The sequence below is a fragment of the Thermobia domestica genome, chromosome 6 (assembly GCF_964235325.1).
Source record: "Thermobia domestica chromosome 6, izTheDome1.hap1.1, whole genome shotgun sequence".
Taxonomy (NCBI): Eukaryota; Metazoa; Arthropoda; class Insecta; order Zygentoma; family Lepismatidae; genus Thermobia; species Thermobia domestica.
In genome coordinates, this window is record NC_137459.1 from 168,840,442 (window position 1) to 168,862,157 (window position 21,716).

The following is a 21,716-nucleotide window of genomic DNA, read 5'->3' on the forward strand; positions in this document are numbered from 1 at the left end:
TTACGTGTTATCGTTCTCAGAAAGAAGCACTACACCATTTGTTAAATCAAGTTTGGGTAAAGCAATCGGTGATGGAGTGGTAAAGTTCTAGACTTCCAAATGGAAAATCTCGGTTAGATTCCTCCTCAGGTTGTATTATTTTTTCGCATAAAATAATGGCTGCAAACAGAAATTCATCTTCTATTGGAGAACTTACAAGGCATCACTGGCGATAATTCGAATAAACAGTGTGTGCGTTCTATATCATAAACTGTAATGATAAGTATGTTTCATATTTATATTCATCCCCCCTCTCTCTCTCTCTCTTTCTTGACGTTTCCCTATCTTGTCTTTTGTTTCTTTCACTTCTCCCCTCAAACACACACACACACGCACTTCATGTGTGTGTGCGTGTTCCAAGCTTAAAACGGAGCAAGAAAATCTAACTAACTGGGAACTTCGGCGTCGTGGTTTTCGTGCTCTGGGGATAACATATCTAGTCCCGGTAATCTCTGACAGAAATACTGTTTAAACACAAGGGAGAAAGTAAAATCTCTAGTTTATCCTCTGGGTTACCGAGTCTCAGACGAATTACTGGATCACTACGGGTCATTACGGGTTTGAATCCTGGACCCAGTGGTGGTCTATAACCTAACCAACATCATCCGACTGAGACGATGATCCGTTTGAACTGTAGCATGTTCATTCTATCTGTGCAAATTACGTTATATCCGCAAGAGAGGAAATCGATGCTGTATGATCGGAACAGATAAATCTTCGGAAAAGACTAGAAAATGGTAACCTCTTTGGTTATTTGAAAGATTTTTATTTATACTTGGTCGACACAAAATTTGTTTCCCTCCTATAATTGAATGTGTTTTATTCACGTTGAAACTTGAAACTTGCTACATCTATGAGGAACACAAACTTTTCCTTTCGGGCATTTGTAACTTTTCATTACTATACAGTTTGGACTTTTAATATAGGGTATTTCTGATAGAAATTTAGCAGTAAAACAGCACTCATTCAATTTTCTCTTTCTTTCTTTCTTTCTCTTTTCTTTTCCTTTTTTTTTCCAGTTTGCATTAGTAGTCTGGAATGGAGGATATGACCAACGCTAACTACTGGGTATATTAGGCTGTATTTTGGATCAGTACGTCCAATGAACACTACCGAATTTGCAATCGAACCACGCGGAAACAAAGCATGTGTGTTAAACTTTTGACATTATCCTAGATATGTGTCGGAGATCTATAGAGTTCTACTGGAAATTGAGTATGCTATCCTTTATGAAAGTGACTTAATGAATGTTTAAAGCATCCTCTATATATTCGAATAGTTCTGAAAAAAATGTAAGAACAAACATTATTTGTATATTACTGTTGGATTTCTGGAAACGGAACTTTATAATGTTAGATTCTTTTCTTACTACGTTTGAATTCCACATTTTTATCTGTTCTCCCTTTTTGTTTCCTTCTCCTCTCCTCTTTTCTCTCTCTTTCTCTGCCTCATTTCTGAATATCTGTGTAATAGACACCTATTGGTTTCCTTTTTTCATTGTTTGTGTTTCGGTTTCTCCCTACATTAACTTATGAATCTTGTTTCGCCTTGGTTTTGTTATTTCATTTTATCGAAACTAACACATGTGTATTTTGAAATAAGAATTGCGCCCATGTTGTTAGCTAATTTTAGTATGGGAGAGAAGAAAGGAGAGGAGAGAGAGGTCTCTTTACCTGACACGATTATGGGATAAGGTATGTATTGGGTAGCCTAACTGCACGGCGTTAGCTGTCGCAATTTTTTTGATGCGGAGTGTACAAGCTGACAAAAAGTGATGGACACGGTACAGCAGTAAGGCGTACAATTACTTCGAAGCAACTGTTTTCGTTTTATTTGTATATATATATTCACTGTATATATTAACTTATTTCTCGTGAAAATTAATGGATATTCTTACCTCTGCAAAAAATGGATGCATTATCCGCTTAACTATCATTCTTTAATAAGACTGAAAAAAGTAGTGATCGGTATGTAATATTACATATTATGGTAAGATGTAATGCGTTGTATTGAATGCTTACAATTCCAACGAGTCTGGGCGTCCATGGCCATTGTGAAGAAAGTAGGGTGTTTTACTGACCATATGTCAACAGAATGCGCTCTTAAATGTTTGAAGATTATGGTTATAGGTGTAAAATTACGCTTACATACAGTAATCTAATAGTCTAGGGAGTTTAATGTAGTATATGAATCTTAAGGTATAATATAGAGCCCTCCTATAGAATTCATTGCCAGCACTGACATCCAAATTGTATAGCGTAAGACTAAACATGAACAAAGAAAGACCTTATATGTTTTAATGCAGGTATTGGCTTCTAATCAGTGGCGGAGCCATGGGAGAGACTGGGGGGCAGGCCCCCTTGCTCAAATTCTTGGTCCCCTAGTGTCCCCTCTCCCCCACAGACTGATACTGCTATAGGTCGACAAACGGTGAGTTGATAGTGGCCACAAGTGAAACTACTACCGAAACATCTCTCGGAAACAGAGTTACCAACTGCAGAATACCGTATGTTGCAATAGTCTGCGTTCCGAGTAAAAGCTCCAGGCCCGTTTTTGTTTGTAGTACAGCAAGATCTAATTCATCGAAATCTGTAAGGTGCATGCATTGACCTCACTATCTGAACGTTCCTTTTAACCTCTGTCCTTTATCTGGTTATCTTCTTTGTTTTCGACAAAGAACCAGAAAAAAAAGCAAAATCAGTCGGCATTCTCATTCGCTTCGATGCTGAAAGTCATACTAAAATAAGAAATGCTTACTCACAAATAGCATACACTGCTGTAAAATATTACACTTGTGTTGGACGAATGAAGTCTTCGTAAACTAAGTAATTAATTTCCATTGATTACGGCGACATAGAACAAATGCATAGCATCCATTAAATAATTTGGTATTATTATTATTATTATTATTATTATTATTATTATTATTATTATTATTATTATTATTATTATTATTATTATTATTATCAAATAATCTTAATACCAAGTCGTCTTGTTTAATATACAGTAAAAGACGAGAGCAAAAGTTTTTATTATTTCTGTCATTCTCTCTGTTGTTCGTATCCCAATCGTTTGAGAAAATTAAGATATTGAATACCACCAAACACCTACTCTTTGCTACTGATACTGGTTCTCCTTATCTTTCCTAACGCTCTTGGCCATTGACAACTCTGTAGAAATCTTCTGCAGCGATGTTAACAAGCGACACTAGCGATATCCACGGAAAACAGAGTCAGCGCTTGTGAACCTTTACTACTAACTAAAACCTGGGGAAATGAGGCTAACTAAAACCAGTGATTCTTTATAAATAAATCGTTCAGAAATATTTTCATTTAAACGATTTTAACTGTAGCTTAATCCCGAAACTGCTACTTTGGAGAAATTCCGAAGTTTATCACAGAGCAATGCTATAATCTTTTGATTACTAAGCATAAGGTAAGATACCTAGATGATACAACTTAACCGCAGTAGTAATGCTATTTTGTGTAAAAGTGGTAGTTACTCCCGTGACCAGGTTGTATCATCCCGTTATCTGATGTTTAGTAGTCAAAGAGATGTCAGGAGTTTGTGGGACTGGTCCATATACAAGTTCCAAAAATTCCAGATATTCCATACAGTAAGTTCAGTTAGTTAATACCCACTTTTATCACTGATTTATATTTGTTCTCCGGCAAAATACACATTTCTGAGAAAATTAAGCACTAATAATTTCTCAGAAAATTACAGTGTAGGAATTATGCAGAACAGTAAATCAATGGTGACACGGATTTTCGACAGGATATATTAATTAATACCCCTCCTTCAAATCTAATCTCAAAACTAACAATATTAATTTAGTATCGACTAGAGAATAGTAGCATTAAGGTACTTCTACTACATTTGAATTTATTTTAAGGCTTTGAAACATCCGAGGCTCAGGGTATAGAAATGAGGGAAATGAGTCAATAGGGCAATAAAAATTTCCCTACTGACACCGAGGAAGAATCTTGGCACGCTCCTCAGTCGAAATATTTACCCACGAGGGATCGATCACTCCATCCTCCGAATCTAAAACTGATGTTCAACCGCTGAGCTTTGGCCATTCGGTGTGGGTATGAAGTGTTTGTGTATTTGAACTCACGTCAAATTAAAAAAAAAAAAAAAAAAAAAGCAGCAAACGAAAGAAAGAAAAAGGCCACTTATACTTCTTTGCTGTAAGGAGTTCCAATCGAAATGTCTGTTCTGATATTGTTTGATATTAGGGAAAGCAAAACATTTCCTTTGTTGGCTTCAAAGAGTGTTTACTTCATCATTTTATTGAAGAAAAGGCAAATTCGTTACTCAGTTTTAGAGCTCAAGGGTGAAAGTAACCAAAACTAATTGAAATACGGCCAGACCAAAACAAGGGGCTGCAACCGGTGCAGTTGTCCCGTGCGCCAGCAAACTAATCTGGGTGTTTATTGGTGTAGATGTAGATGAAGGGGTGCTAATCGCAAAATTTGCCCTGGGCGCCAAATGTCTAGTTTCGTCACTGATTATGCTACCATATTTTCAGTGTGTGAAATCGGGAAATTTTTCTGAATTTTTACGAATACATGATAATTATTGGCAATTTACTTTAAAGTGAAACTTAAGCTTAAAGAGCAAGGCTTAAAATTTAAAGTGGGCTGGGACGGCAAATCAGTGTCCTGTTCGACTTCAGTTCCTGTGTCTATGCGACGTCTGTCTTTTAAGAACATTTGTTATTGTCCATCACTTTTTACTTTATTATTATTATTAATACAGTTTATATACCAAACAACTATTTATATTATTATGCGGTATTAAACTAAATCTGGAACTTGTGTTATTTATTTACTTCCATCATTCCATCCTGCAAATTAGTGTAATCTGTACAAAAGGGAATGTTTTCGCGCTGGTATTATTTGAGATGACTGCCACCATGCTATAACTTTGAGCTTCGCCTTATCTCAAGTAGATGCAGATATGTCGGCAGATTTGATTCTTGTAGATTCACTAGTTCAATCTTTAATCTTTAAGTTTTACGTCCCATGATTATGCCGGTTAGGCTAAAGGAGACGGTGATGATGAGTAATGAATGAAATGGTGGAATGAAGAAAGTAGGAGGAAACGGGAGAACCCCGAGAAAACTCACGCACACGGTGTTTGTCCACCACAAAGTTCACTTGGCGCGGGCTGGGATAGAACCCGGGTCCCCAAGCACCAGAGGTGAACGCTCTACCACTGAGCCACCGCGGCCCCTTCACTAGTTCAAATGCTATCGAAGATGAGGTCTGGAGAATATGACTTAAAGAACAACACTCGAATAAATTTATCAAGAAAGTTTGGAGATATGCAAAGAAAATGGTCTTGGTATTCCAGGGCCGGAAACAGATAGACAATAGGGGTTCCCGTGGAAACGAACTAGACATTCCCCATCGAAATATCACAAATTCATTTTGGATGAATCTCTTCCTTCATTGGAGGCAGAAAACGAATTTTCTAAAGATAATATAAGAGAGATATTTTCCTGCCTACTATTGATAAGGCAATCACAGAGATGGAAAACTGCTTTGGATCATGTAGCAAGATCATTAGATCAATTACCGCTCTATATCCAAAAAGTGAAAACTTTCTAAATTACAACATTGTGGAGCTTATGGCCCAGCATTATGGAAGTGATTTAGAAATATTCAAATATGAACTCAAAACCCTCCCAAACACAATTAAGTTGTATGAAGAAGAGAGAAAACCAAAGTTGATTTCTTGATGAATTATATTTATCTTTTTTGTGACTACAAAAACGCATTCCTAGAAACCTACAAGCTAGATATCATCTCTGTGACTATACCAGTTTCTAGTGCTACATGTGAAAGGTCATTCTCATGTTTGAAAAGATTAAAGACATATACGCAATTCAATGACTGATGATAGGTTAAAAAAATAAAAATAAAAAAAAAGGATTATTTTACATTGAGAAGAAAATTGTTAAATCGTTAGATCTTGAAGAAGTTGCCCACAAGAATTTCTAAAAGTGTATTTTTCTGCTTCCACTTAAATCAACCAGACACATATTTTAAATGCTGTGATTAAATAACTACTTACTTATATTAGAAATCAATTATATTAATGTGTCCTAGTTGTTTGAGGTAGTAAATTGTTACATTTTTACTGTAAACGAGTAAAATCATGAATAACAAAGATGAAAACATTCACCTTTCACACACACACACACACACACACATATTCACACATTATATATATATATATATATATAATGTGACTATAATTTTTTATTCATTGGAGATGGCCCCCTCAAAATTTTCTTGCGCCCTTCATTGCCCCCCCTGAAAAAATCTAGCTACGTTACTGCTCCTAATCCCTAAGTAGTCCTACCTAACAGACATGTCCAAACTCGCAAGCCCCATTGAGAATAGCGAACCCAAGCCCTTAGCGAGCACAAGCTTCATTGAAACCATCAATAGAATATGAGTTTTACTTCACCTTTGAAATATTTCATAAAGCAAATATGGAAAATAAAAGTGACAGAACCATCGAACACCTTTATTCTTAGGCACAATGAAAATTAAGTATGAATAATGCATTGTTACTTTAAACGTTTAACGGCTACGTTACTCTTGTATTACTAATGAACAGGCGGATAGAGAACAACAGTAACATAATCGTCGAGTATTTAAACCAATGATACGTTTTTCCTAGCTAAGGACGAATTACATAGTGCCCAGGGATAAAGGTGTTCGGTGGTCCTACCTATTTTTTTTTTTTTTATTATGTTTTAATGCCTAGTCAGTTTAATTGTACACAATTATTATCCGTAGCTTAAGAAGTGCAAGATATATTTAGAAGCTTTGTTTTTCATGAGATTCAAACAGGTATATATGAAAAGAAGTTTGCAGTATACTTACAGCAACAGAATACAAGTGGACATGCTCATACAGATACTCTCGTGGCCACACTCTCTTCTGAAGTTCTTCAATCACTGGTTCTCTGCACGTAAATAGGTAGGCACGTAGCAAATTCAACTGGATCCGCAATGTCTGAGCAAAGGATAGGAAGAAAGAGCTTAAGAGTTGTGGATTGAGATCCATCCCTCTTCATACAATCTAAAGACATATTAACGCAAGAATAGCTCTAGAAATAAAAATACATTAATTTCCCCTGGAATGAAAAATATGCATCTACATTTCCAAAAACGATCGAGAGTTTACAATAGTTCCTTAAATCTCCTCCGGTTTTATTAGCCGAAGATTCATGTCACGAAAAATATTATCGTGTGCTAGGAATTCCAAAACACTACATCTAAACTCTCTGGGATTAGCGTAGCTCGCCTGAAATCCGTAACACAACCAAATATGATAACTTGTAAGTTATCATTAGACTGTTGTTGGGATATTACAAATAAAATTATTGTAGCTATAATTGAGAAACGTCAGGCATCATTCCACGGCAACATAGGATTCAAATTACACTGGATTAACCTTTCTAGTTGTGATGGTATAGGACTTAACTATCACAGCTTATCCCAACAGCAAAGATAATTAACATACTTATGTTATTAATGATGATGATTCTCGGCTTTCTTTCCAACTGCGGTCCCCACACACCAAACCTCGACTTCCAGAGTTAACTTTTAGTACCTACAAAGTTACTTCCTGACTTGGGATTCTTAACTTTATTATTACCACGTAGTGCCTACTTGAGTCCTTCATATGAAGCTCTACAGCTTCATGTATAGGAGTAATTCCTATATTTGTAACGTGAAGTCTACGTTTCTATTTCATTTCCTTAAGCAAAACTGTTTACAGCCTAACTCATAGCAGATTACCAAAATAAATTAAAGAATAATAGTACTTTTATAATATTCTCGAGATCTGGTGAATAGTAAAGAGACAGCCTTTGACCCCCTTAAGGGTTGAATTTCGTAAAACCCAGCCTTATTCACTAATGAGCAAGAGATATTATTATTATTATTATTATTATTATTATTATTATTATTATTATTATTATTATTATTATTAATAATAATAATAATAATAATAATAATAATAATAATAATAATAATAATATAAAACTAGTAAAAGGAATATATTTTTGACGTGATTGAGATATTTTTAAAAGAATTTTAAAACATTTTTCATGAACAGATGAATAATGTACTGTACAGGGTTTTCAATAATGAAACTACTAACATGTAAAACCCTTTCTGAGTGCAATGAATATTCTCAAAAATGACATGCATATAAGGCGCCGTGTGGACTTTGTGGTGGACAAACACCGTGTGCGTGGGTTTTCTCGGGGATCTCCCGTTTCCTCCCACTTTCTTCATTCCACCATTTCATTCATTTCTCATCTTCACCGTCTCCTTTAGCCTAACCGGCATAATCGTGGGACGTAAAACTTAAAAGATTTCATTTCATTTTCATTTTACATGCATATAAGGGTTGAATTAAATTACAGGGAATTCCGAAATTTTTTGCAAGCTAAATGTTACGAAAGAAGCAACTCCCGAATATGATATACGACACTAGAAACTATTTAATGTAATTACATATGCATGACAAACACTTAGCATATGGCATTCAAAAAGACATGAAAAACTATAACTCATACACTCCAAATATTGTTGATAAATAGCCTCTGATTATAAGGTAAAGGTGTCCCCAATTTGGGACAGGGCATGTGGGTGGAGGTAAAGCTCCACACTTTCTAGACTTCAGCACAACAGGTGATAAGTCAATACCACGCTCCGTCCGCTTTTGTCCCCATGTTTCCCCAAATACCCATTTTACAAAAATTGGGTGAACCCCTGAACTGTGTTGGAAAAACGGTAGAACAAACAAAAAAGAAAAGAAAAATCCCGCACCCACCAGGGATCGAACCCAGTTCGCCACCGTAGCTCTAAATAAACTCTGATTTCCCACATTAATTCAGGGCAGAACTCTTGACAGGATTATTTAAACCAAGAAACAACAGAATGATCTCCTATAAAATAAAAAAAACAAACATACCTAGGTGGCGGTGCAACATTTCAGATATGACATGGTGTTCAATTTCATGAGATATACCATAATATGACAGTACAATTTCTTACCTGTAGTTGTGACATTTCTTCTATTGCCAAATATAACGAAGGATTCAATACTTTTAAATCAAGAAGTGGCTCATGCTGAACTTGTGTGAGGAAATCGGCTGCTTTGCTTGATACCGGATACCTTCGGAAATCCCAATTATGGATCATTCGAGCTGGAATGGCCCATTCTTCACCAGTGTGACACTCGGAACAGAAGTATCCACCAAGAAATGAACAAACCCTAAACGAAACATACGAATCGTTAGTTTTCGAATCAATTTTTACAAAACAAAAAGAAAAAATGTTTATGGCCAAGGAAATACAGATGAAGTATGGACACAATAGTCGGATTCAATCTACAGAAAACTTTAGTAGACAGTAAAAAGCATCACGCACTAGAAGTTCCAATTTTGTCCGGTAGATGTCAACCGCTGGAAGTTGTTTGCTGCCATGTAACGGCGAGATGTATAACTTCTAACACCTTTGTTTCAATAGTAGAAAATGGGATGTGGATCGCTACAGTTAAGTTACAGTTATCCGTCAAGATGTTAACGGATTGACTCCACTAACGGACTTGGCTGAGGTAATTGCTCTAGATATCTATTGCAGAAACAATTCAAAAAATTACTTCTGATCAAAAGTTACCGTGTACACTAATAGACGGACGTGCATCACCGATACCCATTATCATATTAGCGGATTGACTGCATTAACGAATCTGAAACGATATAACCACTCTAGCTGCCCATTGCATTTTTGCGTAATTTAAAAAATTCGCTTTCGTTCAATAGTTATCGTGTGGTGTAACGCACGTTGAAGCGTACTAACATTACAGTACTATGATCCTAATAAGCATAGTAGTTGGAAACACTGAATATTTCAGCGCCAATTTCATAAAACAGCGCTAATCGGGATTATACAATTTTTCCAGTGCAGTTTTATAATCTTCATTGTTCACTTCTCTTTCCAAAGTCTTCAGAAATCCTCATCCTTTCTTCCTAATTAAGTTTGACGATTTGTATGCTTTTGCGTTACTTTGCGCAAACTTATGTGGAATGGAGTCCCTTAGTTCTTTTTTTTTTTTTTTTCATTCACACAAGAGTCCCTGCTATATTTTATTGGCTGAAAGAAATATCTATTTGAGTTCGCGGGAAATTTTGCACCTCATCGGGAAATTGTATAGTTTCGGAGGGGAAATTGTTAGTTGTACATATCGTTTATGAACAGCGATCTTTCCATAAGAATTGTCTCCTTAATTCTAAGCCTATCCTATTACTAAGCTAGGTAAGTTCTGTCAACGAAGTGTCAATATAGTTTAGACATACTTAGGGTGCGTATACGTCCCGAAGTTTATGAAATTGTCCCTCATTACGAGATTATGTCCTGGCGTCCCGACAAAATTCTTCTGAACGCAGACTTGTCTTTTGATTTGCGGATTTGTAATTTCCAAGAATTTGATAGCTCTCGTCATAAAAAAGGCATACCAATTGGCTTGGCAATATCGTTATGTTGCGAAAATAGTGCAGCTAGCGGACGCTTTAATAACTAAGCACGGCATAGTTGAGAAAACATTGATCTGCTACGAAACGAAATGAATTTTATTATTTTATATATGTTCAAAATGCCGAAGAAAAAGTATGTTCTCACATAAAAACTAAGGACTGAATATACTTTTATTATACCATGTAATTGCGAAGAAAAAATCTTCCTTATTTTCTCTAAAAATATATGAACTCTAAAGAATGCTGGATCGCTTATTTCTAGTCACTGATAGCATCACTGGAAACATTGGAATTGTACTAAATGAGGGGTTTCCGCGTTCTGCCCCCACCCCTCATTGAATAAGATATTATGTAAAATAAATATTTACCGTATTACGAAACTATACAAAAAAATCATGAAACGATATGAACTTGGGAACTTGAACCCCGACCTCCCTGATAACATTCTGCATACTCTGCTGATTGAAATGTATCATAATAATATACAAATACATAATAATATGATCATATAGTAACAATACTTAGTATTTAGGCAACTTACTACACTAATCACAGAACTAGTTGATAAATTTTTTGAATGACGCCACACAGTAAAATTGTTCTATTGGATTTTCTTTTCTAGTTTTCAAAGTAAGCAAAAAACTGAATCATAAATATGGTGGGAAATGAAAGACCATTTACAGCACTCAGTCTTTGTGCAAAGGGTAACAGGTGCGCATAAACGAGAACCAGCTCCTCCTCCTTATAGACAGGGAGCTAGTACATGAAAAATAACGTCACAAGGTACAAATTGTTTCACCCCCACATCTGGTGCGGGTCGGCCGAAAACGTAAGAAAAACTTTGTCTTGCGCGCCAAACCGGGGGCTTTTGGCTACAGTGAGCCCCCAAAATTTTGAAAAAGGGCCAAAATTTACGTCAAAAGGTACAAGAGAAAGCTTAACGAGCTTTGGTGCGGAAGGATACCCAAAACTAAAAACTGGTCCGTAAGAGAAGATTTTCTGGGGCTTTAACCCCATAAGACAAAATTCAAAATTCGAAAAAGGGCCAAAATTTACGTCATAAGGTACAAGAAAATTTCTTTCGTCATTTTGTTCCTGTCCATGTGTCAATCACCAAAACAATTCGTTAGTAAATAATAAAAAAGGGGGGAAGGAATTCCCTTAATACAAGAATTTTTGAAAAAGGGTTAAAAATTATGTCATAAGGTACAAGGAAAACTTAACGGGATTTGGTGCTGAAGGATCATATCAGAGTCTTGATGTTCACATATACTATGTGAAAGTGGAGTTCTTGCACAAAATTCTGTCGAAGGATTCGTTTCTGGCAGATACTTCAATAGATCCAAACGTCTCTATCCTCTTTTTGCACTAGCATTATAAATTCAATATATCAAACATTTCCTCAATCGCTCTAATACAGAGATTCCACCCGGATTTGAGGTCTATTTGATAAATATCTATCATGATAAGAGATTTTTATGTAGCAAATGAATACCCAGAAGAAATTAAATAATTTCTTGCTGAATACGAAGTATTCTGCAATGCTACACGCATAGGTAAGCATGGCTGTACAGCACAATTTTGGTTCATGTACATAGATTACGTAAATCTATACCTTAAAATGTTAAGAGCTGTAAGAATGAATGATGTAAACCTCTTTACTTTCTGCCTGCCAATGATGACAAATCTCTTTCTTATCACAAACCATTCAAATTATACTCGATTGATGGTTAAATATGAAGAAAACTTGAAAAACATTGATGAGAAGTATCCTGGTTTGAAGGCTCAGCTTCAAAACGTGGACTGTCGGTTAAATGCTCAAACATATCCTTCGCTGGTGCCCCAATTAATCAAACCTTAGAACAAACCGTAAACAGAGACTCAGCAAGCACACTGATAGGTATTTCAGCGATAACAAATCAACCTTTGGCTCATTTGCGTTGGACTGTAACCAGAAATATGTGATCAGAAATTGTTACTGTCTGAAAGAGATGGCACGATTTAACACTAAGGACGATGTCTGTAGTGAACTCAGGAATCAGCTAACCCATTCACCATCGCACTTCAGGATGATATACTTTACAATATTGAAATAGGTAAAGCAGCAAGTGATAAAACAAAAGAATACCTTCTGGAAACAATGGATCGAGGAAATCAGTTGAGGCAGGCCTTTATTAATGATTGTAAGAAAGACAGCGAGATTTTTAGCAGAGAAATCAAAAGACAAATTATTTCAAACTAGCAGCGTTCACCCCGCTTCGCTGCGGTCACCCCGGAACGCAATAAACTTTGTTACTTAGATAATTTTTACTTTTTCGCTTTCAAGTGATATGATAAAAACCATAGAAGATTGCAGTAAATGTTAACATTATATCGCCTGTCATTTATGTTAACCCGCCCCGCTTCGCTGCGGTCACCCCCGAACGCAATAAACTTTGTTACTTAGATAATTTTACTTTTTCGCTTTCAAGTGATATGATAAAAACCATTATAACGCCTGTCATTTATGTTAACCCGCCGAGTGACACGGTCATGCGGGTTGCATATAAATGCGTTTATTTTTATACCTATGATGAACTAACAAAGGATTTGTACGTAATGGACACCTGAATGGTCAATTATCTCAAGACACTGGTAATTGAAAATTAAAGTGATATGATAAAAACCATCTAGGGTCCAAATCCTAATAACCCCCCAAAAATAAAAGAAATTGGTTCAGCCGTATTAGCGTGATGAGCGGACAAAGGATTTGTACGTTCTCTTTTATATATATAGATTTTGAAGCAGATGGTGTGAAAGTTAAGATAAACACTAAAGACAATAATAGGAAAGAGGTTCAACTTACTTCTGGTGTATTTGGTAGAATATGTTGTCTCGCTATTGAAATGAAAATATCCCTAGAGAATATCCCTAGTATTCATTGACAGCCCTGCCACTTTCTTTAGTTCATACTGATGGAACCATGATTAAAATTGATAAGGCCCAATTGCTCCGACATCTTGAAAAACTTATACCATCAGACGAATCACCGAAGTTACGAGGTCACTGATGCTATGTTTCTACTCCACAGTCTACAATCCAAATTATCTGAGATGTACGGAGGCTTATCTTCATTCATCGTGCAGAAAATATGCTCCACTAAAGCAACGCGGATTGATGTCATCTTCGACCAGTACAAAAGCCATTCCATCAAGGATGCAGAAAGAATCAGAAGAGTAGTAGTCCAATATTCACAAGATCTTTTGCATACAGGGATAACACCAGAAGAGAACTGGGGGTTTTCATACGGCACTAACAAGGGAAGAGAGGGAGATTATATATCGAAGTGGAAGATGGTTTATATACCAATCGAAAGCACTATTGACGCCTATTACAAAACTGTAATAAAAATTTTCCGAATGCATATACTGTGCGAGTTATATGAATATATAGAGTGTCCAGATAATCCGTTTCCACCCCTTGAAATCGCAAACGATGAGACAGATGCCAAAACTGGAAAACACGTGTTTGATCATTATAAAAGTACAATGTATCAAAGCAAACATTGTTGTCCCAGGGCCACCCGCAGATTCCCAGGCGGGGTCCAACTCAAAAATTACAAAAGGTAAGGGGGTCAAGTAGTATATCATTCGAAACTTCTTGGGAAATGAGAGAAGACGAACAAGTCCCAACTCTCTAAAATTACCCTGCGCAAAACTGTCAAACCGTCAGCAAAAACGTCATTGTAGAGTCTATGGCCACCCTCCAAAAAACCTGAAACGGTAAAGACAGATGTCAAAACAGAAAAACATGTGTGTCATCTTTACAAAAGAACAATGATTGAAAGTAAAAATGTTTGTCCTAGGGTCCTCCACAAGGTACCAGACGGTGTCCTACCCAAAATTTTCAAATGGCAAATATGGTCAAATAAAGCTGTTGAGAAATGAAAGAACACGGAACAAGTCTTGATCCTCTAAAATTACCCTGTGTAAAATGGCGGCCGGTCAAAATGTACATCTTCATTTCGATTTTCTGAGCACGTTCACTTTCCATTTTGCAATCGGCACTTGTTTTCATTCTGAGACATTTGTACATATTTACTCTTCCTGGTGCAAGGAATTCTTTCGTTTGAATCATTTTATAATTGATAAACCAGATAACGAGCATAAGTACCACTGTGTTGCAGTCATAAACATAAATAAGTAGAGGTAAGAGTCTTTACTTCTGATGGCTCCAACCTCTACTTATTTATGTTCGTGGAAGTACATTATATGTTAACTAGTCAGTTTTATACTCAAAGATGTCAAATGTTGACGTTTCTGTTCTTTATTTCTTAATTTGCTTTTATTTTATTATATTTTTTATTTATTTAGACATTACTGGGCTCAAAGAGCAGAATCTCACAGTAGGGGCATTTCCTTTCTTTCCATTGAGTACAAGAATTAAAGTGAAAATAAACTAAAACCCGGTTACAGAAAGAACAACTAAAATGCAAGATGTTTGCACAGTAGAGCGTCCATACTTGTTCTATCTACTTTCGTTTAATAACAGCTTTAAACGATGTGCTACTTGACCTCCCTTGCCATTTGAACATTTTGAGTATGACCCCGCCTGTGACATTGTGGAGGACCCTGAGACAAATATTTTTACTTCCAATCATTGTACTTTTCAAATGATGACACATGTTTTCCTGTTTTGACATCTGCCTCACCGTTTCAGAATTTTTTGGGGGGTGGCCATCGACTTTACAATGACGTTTTTGCTGACAGTTTGACCGGTCGCCATTTTGCACAAGGTAATTTTAGAGTATTGAGACTTGTTCCGTCTTCTTTCATTTCCCAAGAAGTTTCGAACGATATACTACTTGACCCCCTTACTTTTTGTGATTTTTGAGTTGGACCCCGCCCAGTACACTGCAGGTGGCCTTGTGACAAGAAGTTTTGCTTTGATACGTTGTACTTTTAAAATGATCAAACACGTGTTTTCCAGTTTTGACATCTGTCTCATCGTTTGCGATTTCAAGGGGTGGAAACGGATTATCTGGACACTATATATTCTTGTAACTCGCACAGTATATGCATTCGGAAAATTTTTATTACAGTTTTGTAATAGGCGTCATTACTGCTTTCGATTGGTATATAAACCATCTTCCACTTCGATATATAATCTCCCTCTCTTCCCTTGTAAGTAATGCTAACTTTAAGAGATTCTTGTCATATTTTCTTGCAAAGGATTGGCAGCACGATACCCACAAGGAAATCTTAAGAAACAAGTCTGTTTTTCACGCTAGACAACAAATGTTTTGTCGATCAAAGTGTTTTTTCAAAGGAAGTTTCAGACTTGACTTGCGAGCACGAAGAGGCAGATTCAAGACTTTTTTTTCCATTGTGAAAACATTTTCAGAAGTAACACATCTCTGAAAGCAGATGGTGAAACGTACCAGAAAAATGTGGTTGTATGTACAGGAGATGCAGAGGTTTTGATTATATTTTTATGCAATATTGTAAAATCTTCACACATCAAACCTCACCACCAGATTTGGCTTGATTATGGAATCGAGAAAAATAGGCGTTTTATCAACGTTTTGTCTTTATCACGAAAACTGGGTTCCACCATTTATTAGTCATTGCTAGGATTTCATACCTTCACTGGCTCAGACTACACAGCAGCTTTTTCTCACAAAGGTATTTTAATATATTGACCAAGACCGCAAGATATCAAGAAGCTCTATCTTCACTTGGTTCATCATCGAAGATAACAGAGGAAGCAGCATCCGTTTTAGAAGAGTTTACATGTGACATTTACGGCCAAAAACATGTAAGAATGTTAACACAGCAAGATTTTCGTTGTACCTCAAAACCTCCAAGCCAAACAATGACTCTAAACCTTTCTCAGGTATCAAAAATATTGATCCTCCGCATTTACCGCCATGCAAGTCACATCTGAGAAATAAAATACTGCGATGCAACTACATTTGCACAGTTTGGAACAACGCAAGTCATCCAAATCCCCTGAAGTCATTGATGCCAGAAAATAGTGGGTGGGAGATTATTGAAAATGGATTAATCCCCAAGTGGAAGAGCCAACTGTATCTTCCTCGAACCCTGGAACAATTTCAAGGAGAATTATTGGAGAAGTCCGACAAGTCAGACGAAGAGGTGATATTGAATTCCGATTCTGAGAAGGAATCAGAAGAACAATAGATATAGGCAAGAAGAAGAGTGAAATTTGCCGAGTGTGACACACTAACAATAAAGACTTTCCTTCAGTTAACGCCCTTAAACACCTTCCTAGAAGATTTATCCTATTTTTATTCCATGCCTTAATAATAATAATAATAATAATAATAATAATAATAATAATAATAATAATAATAATAATAAAATTATTGTAACATTTTTCATTTCCAAGTTTTAACAATAGTTTTGAAATTATTATTTTTCTGCACTATTGGTTTTCAATAGTGGTTAGATTCAGTGGCGGCGTAAGGGTGGGGCGAGCGGTGCAGCCGCCCCGGGCCCCACTTTGTGGGGGCCCCCGAACGGTAGGTAAGAAAATAATACAAAAGAACTTTGTTAGGATGAGCCGTACAAGGGCTATCAAGGTTTATAATCCACATTTTACCTAAAAGTAAACGCAAATATTACACCAAATATCATAAGAAACAACAAGTATCTGTCTAATAAAACTAATCAGTGTCGGATTTCTTTATAAACTAAGCAAGCTATAGCTTCGGGCCTCACTCTCTTGGGGGGCTCCCATAGCAATTTAAAGGAAAAAGCTCCGAATACAGGTGAAAAATAGATAAAGTAAACGTTTCACACTCTTGGGGTTCCCTAAGAAATTTAAAGGAAAAGACTGTATGTAGGTGAAAAAATAACAAAACAAACGTTTCACTCTTTTGGGACCTCCAAAAAAATTAAAAGAAAAAAAGCTGAATGTAGGTGAAAAATAAATAAAAGTTTCACTCTCTTGGGGTCCCAAAGAAATTTATAGGAAAAAATGTATGTGGATTAAAATATGAATAAAATAAAAGTTTCACTCTCTACAATAACCTCAGAGAAATTTAACGGAAAAAACTGAGTGTAGATTAAAGTATAGTAAAAGAAAAGTCGAAATATATTGTGTTGTTTACATTCCAAGATCTTATGATGCAAGTAATGGGGCCCCTTTTGCTAGCCTGTTTCCTAAAATATTATTGTTTATTTATTTATTTATTTATCAGTTCAAGAGAAGGGCACGAAGAAGGAATTAACTAACATAATGCTTTAGGATTGTGTTGCTAACTAAAAGCGCGTTGGTTCAGACGCTATAGTCTCTGTTTCACTTCTTTTCCTTCTGTCTTTTTTCTTTTATCCTTTACAAGTCAAATTTTCAGCAAGCAAATCCATTTGGCTTAGCTGGTTTATTCAATTTTGCTCTTGTTTTTTGACGTTATTCAATAAGAAAACAAGTCTTCAAATACTTAAATATTCTAAATACTTCAGCATTATATTTGATTCAACTCCTGATTGCTCTCAAGTGGAACAGTTGTCACAAATCATTCGATTTGTTGACATACAACGTGATTCTGTTCAAGTTCGGGAAACATTTATTGATTTCATCTCTGTCGAAGGAAACACTGCTGAGAGTATTTCTGCTGAAGAAACTTCAATGTGATACGTTTGATATTAAGATTGCAGAGGCCAGTCTTACGATAATCAGACTACAATGGCCGGGAAATATTTTGCAGTTAAAACTTTGATACGGAATATAATTCCTTGGCTATTTTCGTTCCTTGTAAATTCATTGAATCTTATGGCGTACATTAACATTCTGGCCGCCACTTTCTTTGGAGCAATGGGTCGTTTGTTTGTATTCTTCTCTAGATCTACTCACCGATGGAATGTGCTGCAAAAGCACGTAAAGATTGGTCTGAAACGTGAAAGTGACACCAGATGGAGCTCGAAAGCAGAAGCTGTGAAGGCACTTTCTATTCAATTGGATGAAGTAATTGAGGTGTTGGAAGAACTGCGTGACAGCTCGACTGAAACGCTTGATACTCAAGGAAATGCTGACCTTCTTCTTGCATGCATCCAGTTACCATGTTATTCATCGCTTTACTGTATTTCAAGTTTTAACTTCTCTCATATATTGATCGGATCCAAAATTTCTTCAATCTCAGGATATGAGTTTAAATCAATACTCTTATTCAGCTACTGAGTCTGGTTGAAACATTGATACCTGGAGACATGAGCTGGTCAAGGAAATCATATATGTAGCTGAAGGAAGTTGCAGAGCATGGAACATAACTGGGTACACACAGTAGAAGAAGGAGATGAATGCCTGGAGAAGCAAAGAATGAACCCCTGACTACACAGGCCAAAGTGAAGCGCACTATCAATGAAATTCTAGATGAATTAAGACAACAAATGTATGACCATTTTACTCACGAGGAACAGACATGAACGTGTCATTCGAACCTCCGAATCAAACCTAGTCCATTCGATAAGCATAACAAAGATATGTTCACAAAGATATATGCACAAAAAATTAGGTGCCATGGACAACAGGGTAGGTCCTTGGGGCCTATTAACCTGTTAGTATAAAGAAAAACGTACACTCGCAGTGAAATATCTATTGTATCAATACTGTTCATTGGAAAGTCATGGTTTATACAGCGGAAAGAAAAAAAAAATCTAAAAACACTTCATACAGGACACGTAAGTTTGGTCCTCCACTGTACAACACGTGTTGCGGTTGCCGATCGTTTTTTGTTTTCAATGTGTCATGTGGACCTTCTTCTTCCGTCAGCAGTAACCAGTTCACCTGTGAGTGTCGTGGTGTGAAAGTGCTGCGGTAAGATGGACGACCTGACAGACTTCCAAAGAGGCATGATCGTTGGTGCCCGTCTGGTTGGTGCTTCGGTGGCAACAGTGGCGAACATTGTAGGGGTATCGAAAGGCACTATGTCCAATGTCACGAGGGCATACACAATTCATGGGCAAACGATGTCTGCAAAGCACAACAGTGGTCGAAAGACAATCTTGTCAGATAGGGACCGGAGGGCATTAAAATGGATTGAAGCAGCTAAAAAGACCACTGCAATGAAAATTACGTCTGAACTCAATTCCGGCCTACAGAATTCGGTTTCGTCGAAAACAGTGCGACGGGAACTTCATAAAATGAAAATTCATGGCAGGGATGCTATCGCCAAACCCCTGGTTACAGCAGTAAATGCAAAGAGGCGTATCCAATGGTGCAAGGACCACTAGGCGTGGACTCATGAGCAGTAAAAGCACGTAATGTGGTCCGATGAATCGACCTTCACCTTGTTTCCAATAACCACTCGTGTTTACGTATGTAAAACACCGTCGCAGGCCTATGATACAGACTGTCTGCTTCCAACTGTAAAGCATGGGGGTGGTTCTGTTACAGTATGGGCAGTGACATCGTGGTTTTCTGCAGGTCCCATCATAGCCCTACATGGAATGATGAATGCTAAGGCGTATGAGGTCATTTGGGGGGACCAGGTTTTACCCATGGCCCAAATATTGTTCCCTGATGGTGATGGCATCTACCAAGATGATTTGGCACCCTGTCACGCTGCAAAAACGGTGAAATCATGGTTTGAGGAGCATGACCAGGAGCTATCACACCTCCCCTGGGTCCCACAATCACCAGATCTGGACATCATTGAGCCATTGTGGTCTGAGTTAGAAAGGCGTGTTCGGTCTCATTACCCTCCACCAGGATCCCTTACAGAACTGGAGCATGTTTTGGAGGAACAATGGTACAAAATTCCACACATCACGATTCAGGAGCTGTATACGTCCATTCCACGTCGGATCGAAGCTGTTTTCAACGCAGAAGGAGGCCCCACACCATACTAGGTATGATTTTCACACTTCTGCAAACGTTTTAGATTTTTTTTTTTTTTTTTTTTTTCCAACCCCTGTAGAGTTCATTCTCTTCATCATGAAACAAACTTTCCAGAGGTGCTATGTATTGGCGCCCTAACGCACCTGAACAGGAAATTTGGAATAATGTCGGGAAAATTTCCTCCAAAATTCCCTCTCATCAACTTTGGCCCCTTCTGAAGTAACTCCGGGTAAATGCACACAACCCAAATGTATCTCGAAAAATATTACAGGGAATAAGAAATGAGTGAACCAAGTTTCGTTTTGATAGACAGAATAGGTATGAGAGGAAATGTTGTATATCAATACGCTCTGTGTATAGAAAACCGAACCTATGACCTGACCTATAAAGAGAACATACTATAAAAAAATAAAGGCGTCATTTATAAAAAATATATATATATATATATAATGAATATCAGAATAAATAGTACTGCGTTTATATTTTATCTAATATATTCTCTTTATAGTTCAGGTCATAGGTTCGGTTTCGTATGTACAGAGCGTATTGGTATACAACCTTTCCCCTCATACCTATTCGGTCTGTCAAAAACAAACATAGTACATCCATTTCCTAACCCCTATAGTATTTTTGAGATACATTTCGATTATGTGCTTTTACCCAGGGCTACTCCAGAGGGAGGCCAAAGTTCATTGGAGGGATTTTTGGAGGGGATTTTCATATTATCCCAATTTTCCCTGTTCAGTTTCGTTGTGGGCGCCAGTACATAGCACCTTTGGAAAGCTTGTTTTATGCTGAAGAGAATGAACTATAAACCATGACGTTTCAATGAACAGAGTTGATACAATAGCTATTTCACTGCGAGTATTTATACTAACAGGTTAATTGGTCCCAGAGACTTACTCTGTTGTCCATGGCACCTGACTTTTTGTGCATGAATATATCTTTATTATATTTATCGAATAGACTAGGTTTGATTCGAATGTTTGGATGATACGTTCATGTCCGTTCCTTGTCCGATGGATGACCTGAACGACAGATTTGGGTTCCTGTGCTCTATCGTCAACTTTGTGCAGCAGCTAGATGAGAGCGAGGAAAGGCTAAAAGCATGTTGCTCTGATTTGTCTTTCTTCTACCCGAATGACCTGAATGGCGTTGCATTATTTCAGGATTGTAAGGATATAATCCTTCGGTAAGGTGTGTTCAGAAAACTAAAGAACAACTTGACTCTTCCCTACAAGGCATACTGAAATATGTATCTTCAA

The 21,716-nt window shown here is 36.9% G+C and overlaps 1 protein-coding gene across 2 annotated transcripts in view; it reads right to left on the reverse strand.

Moving 5' to 3' along the window:
* Positions 1-21,716, reverse strand: part of Plekhm1 (Pleckstrin homology and RUN domain containing M1) — a 130,500-nt gene that overhangs the window by 18,564 nt on the left and 90,220 nt on the right. For both annotated transcript variants that reach the window (XM_081762354.1, XM_081762353.1), the window contains 2 exons: positions 9,131-9,350; positions 6,945-7,076 (listed from right to left, as the gene is read on the reverse strand). In XM_081762354.1, coding sequence (XP_081618480.1) covers positions 6,945-7,076; positions 9,131-9,350 — 352 coding nt within the window. The remainder of the gene's footprint in view (positions 1-6,944; positions 7,077-9,130; positions 9,351-21,716) is intronic.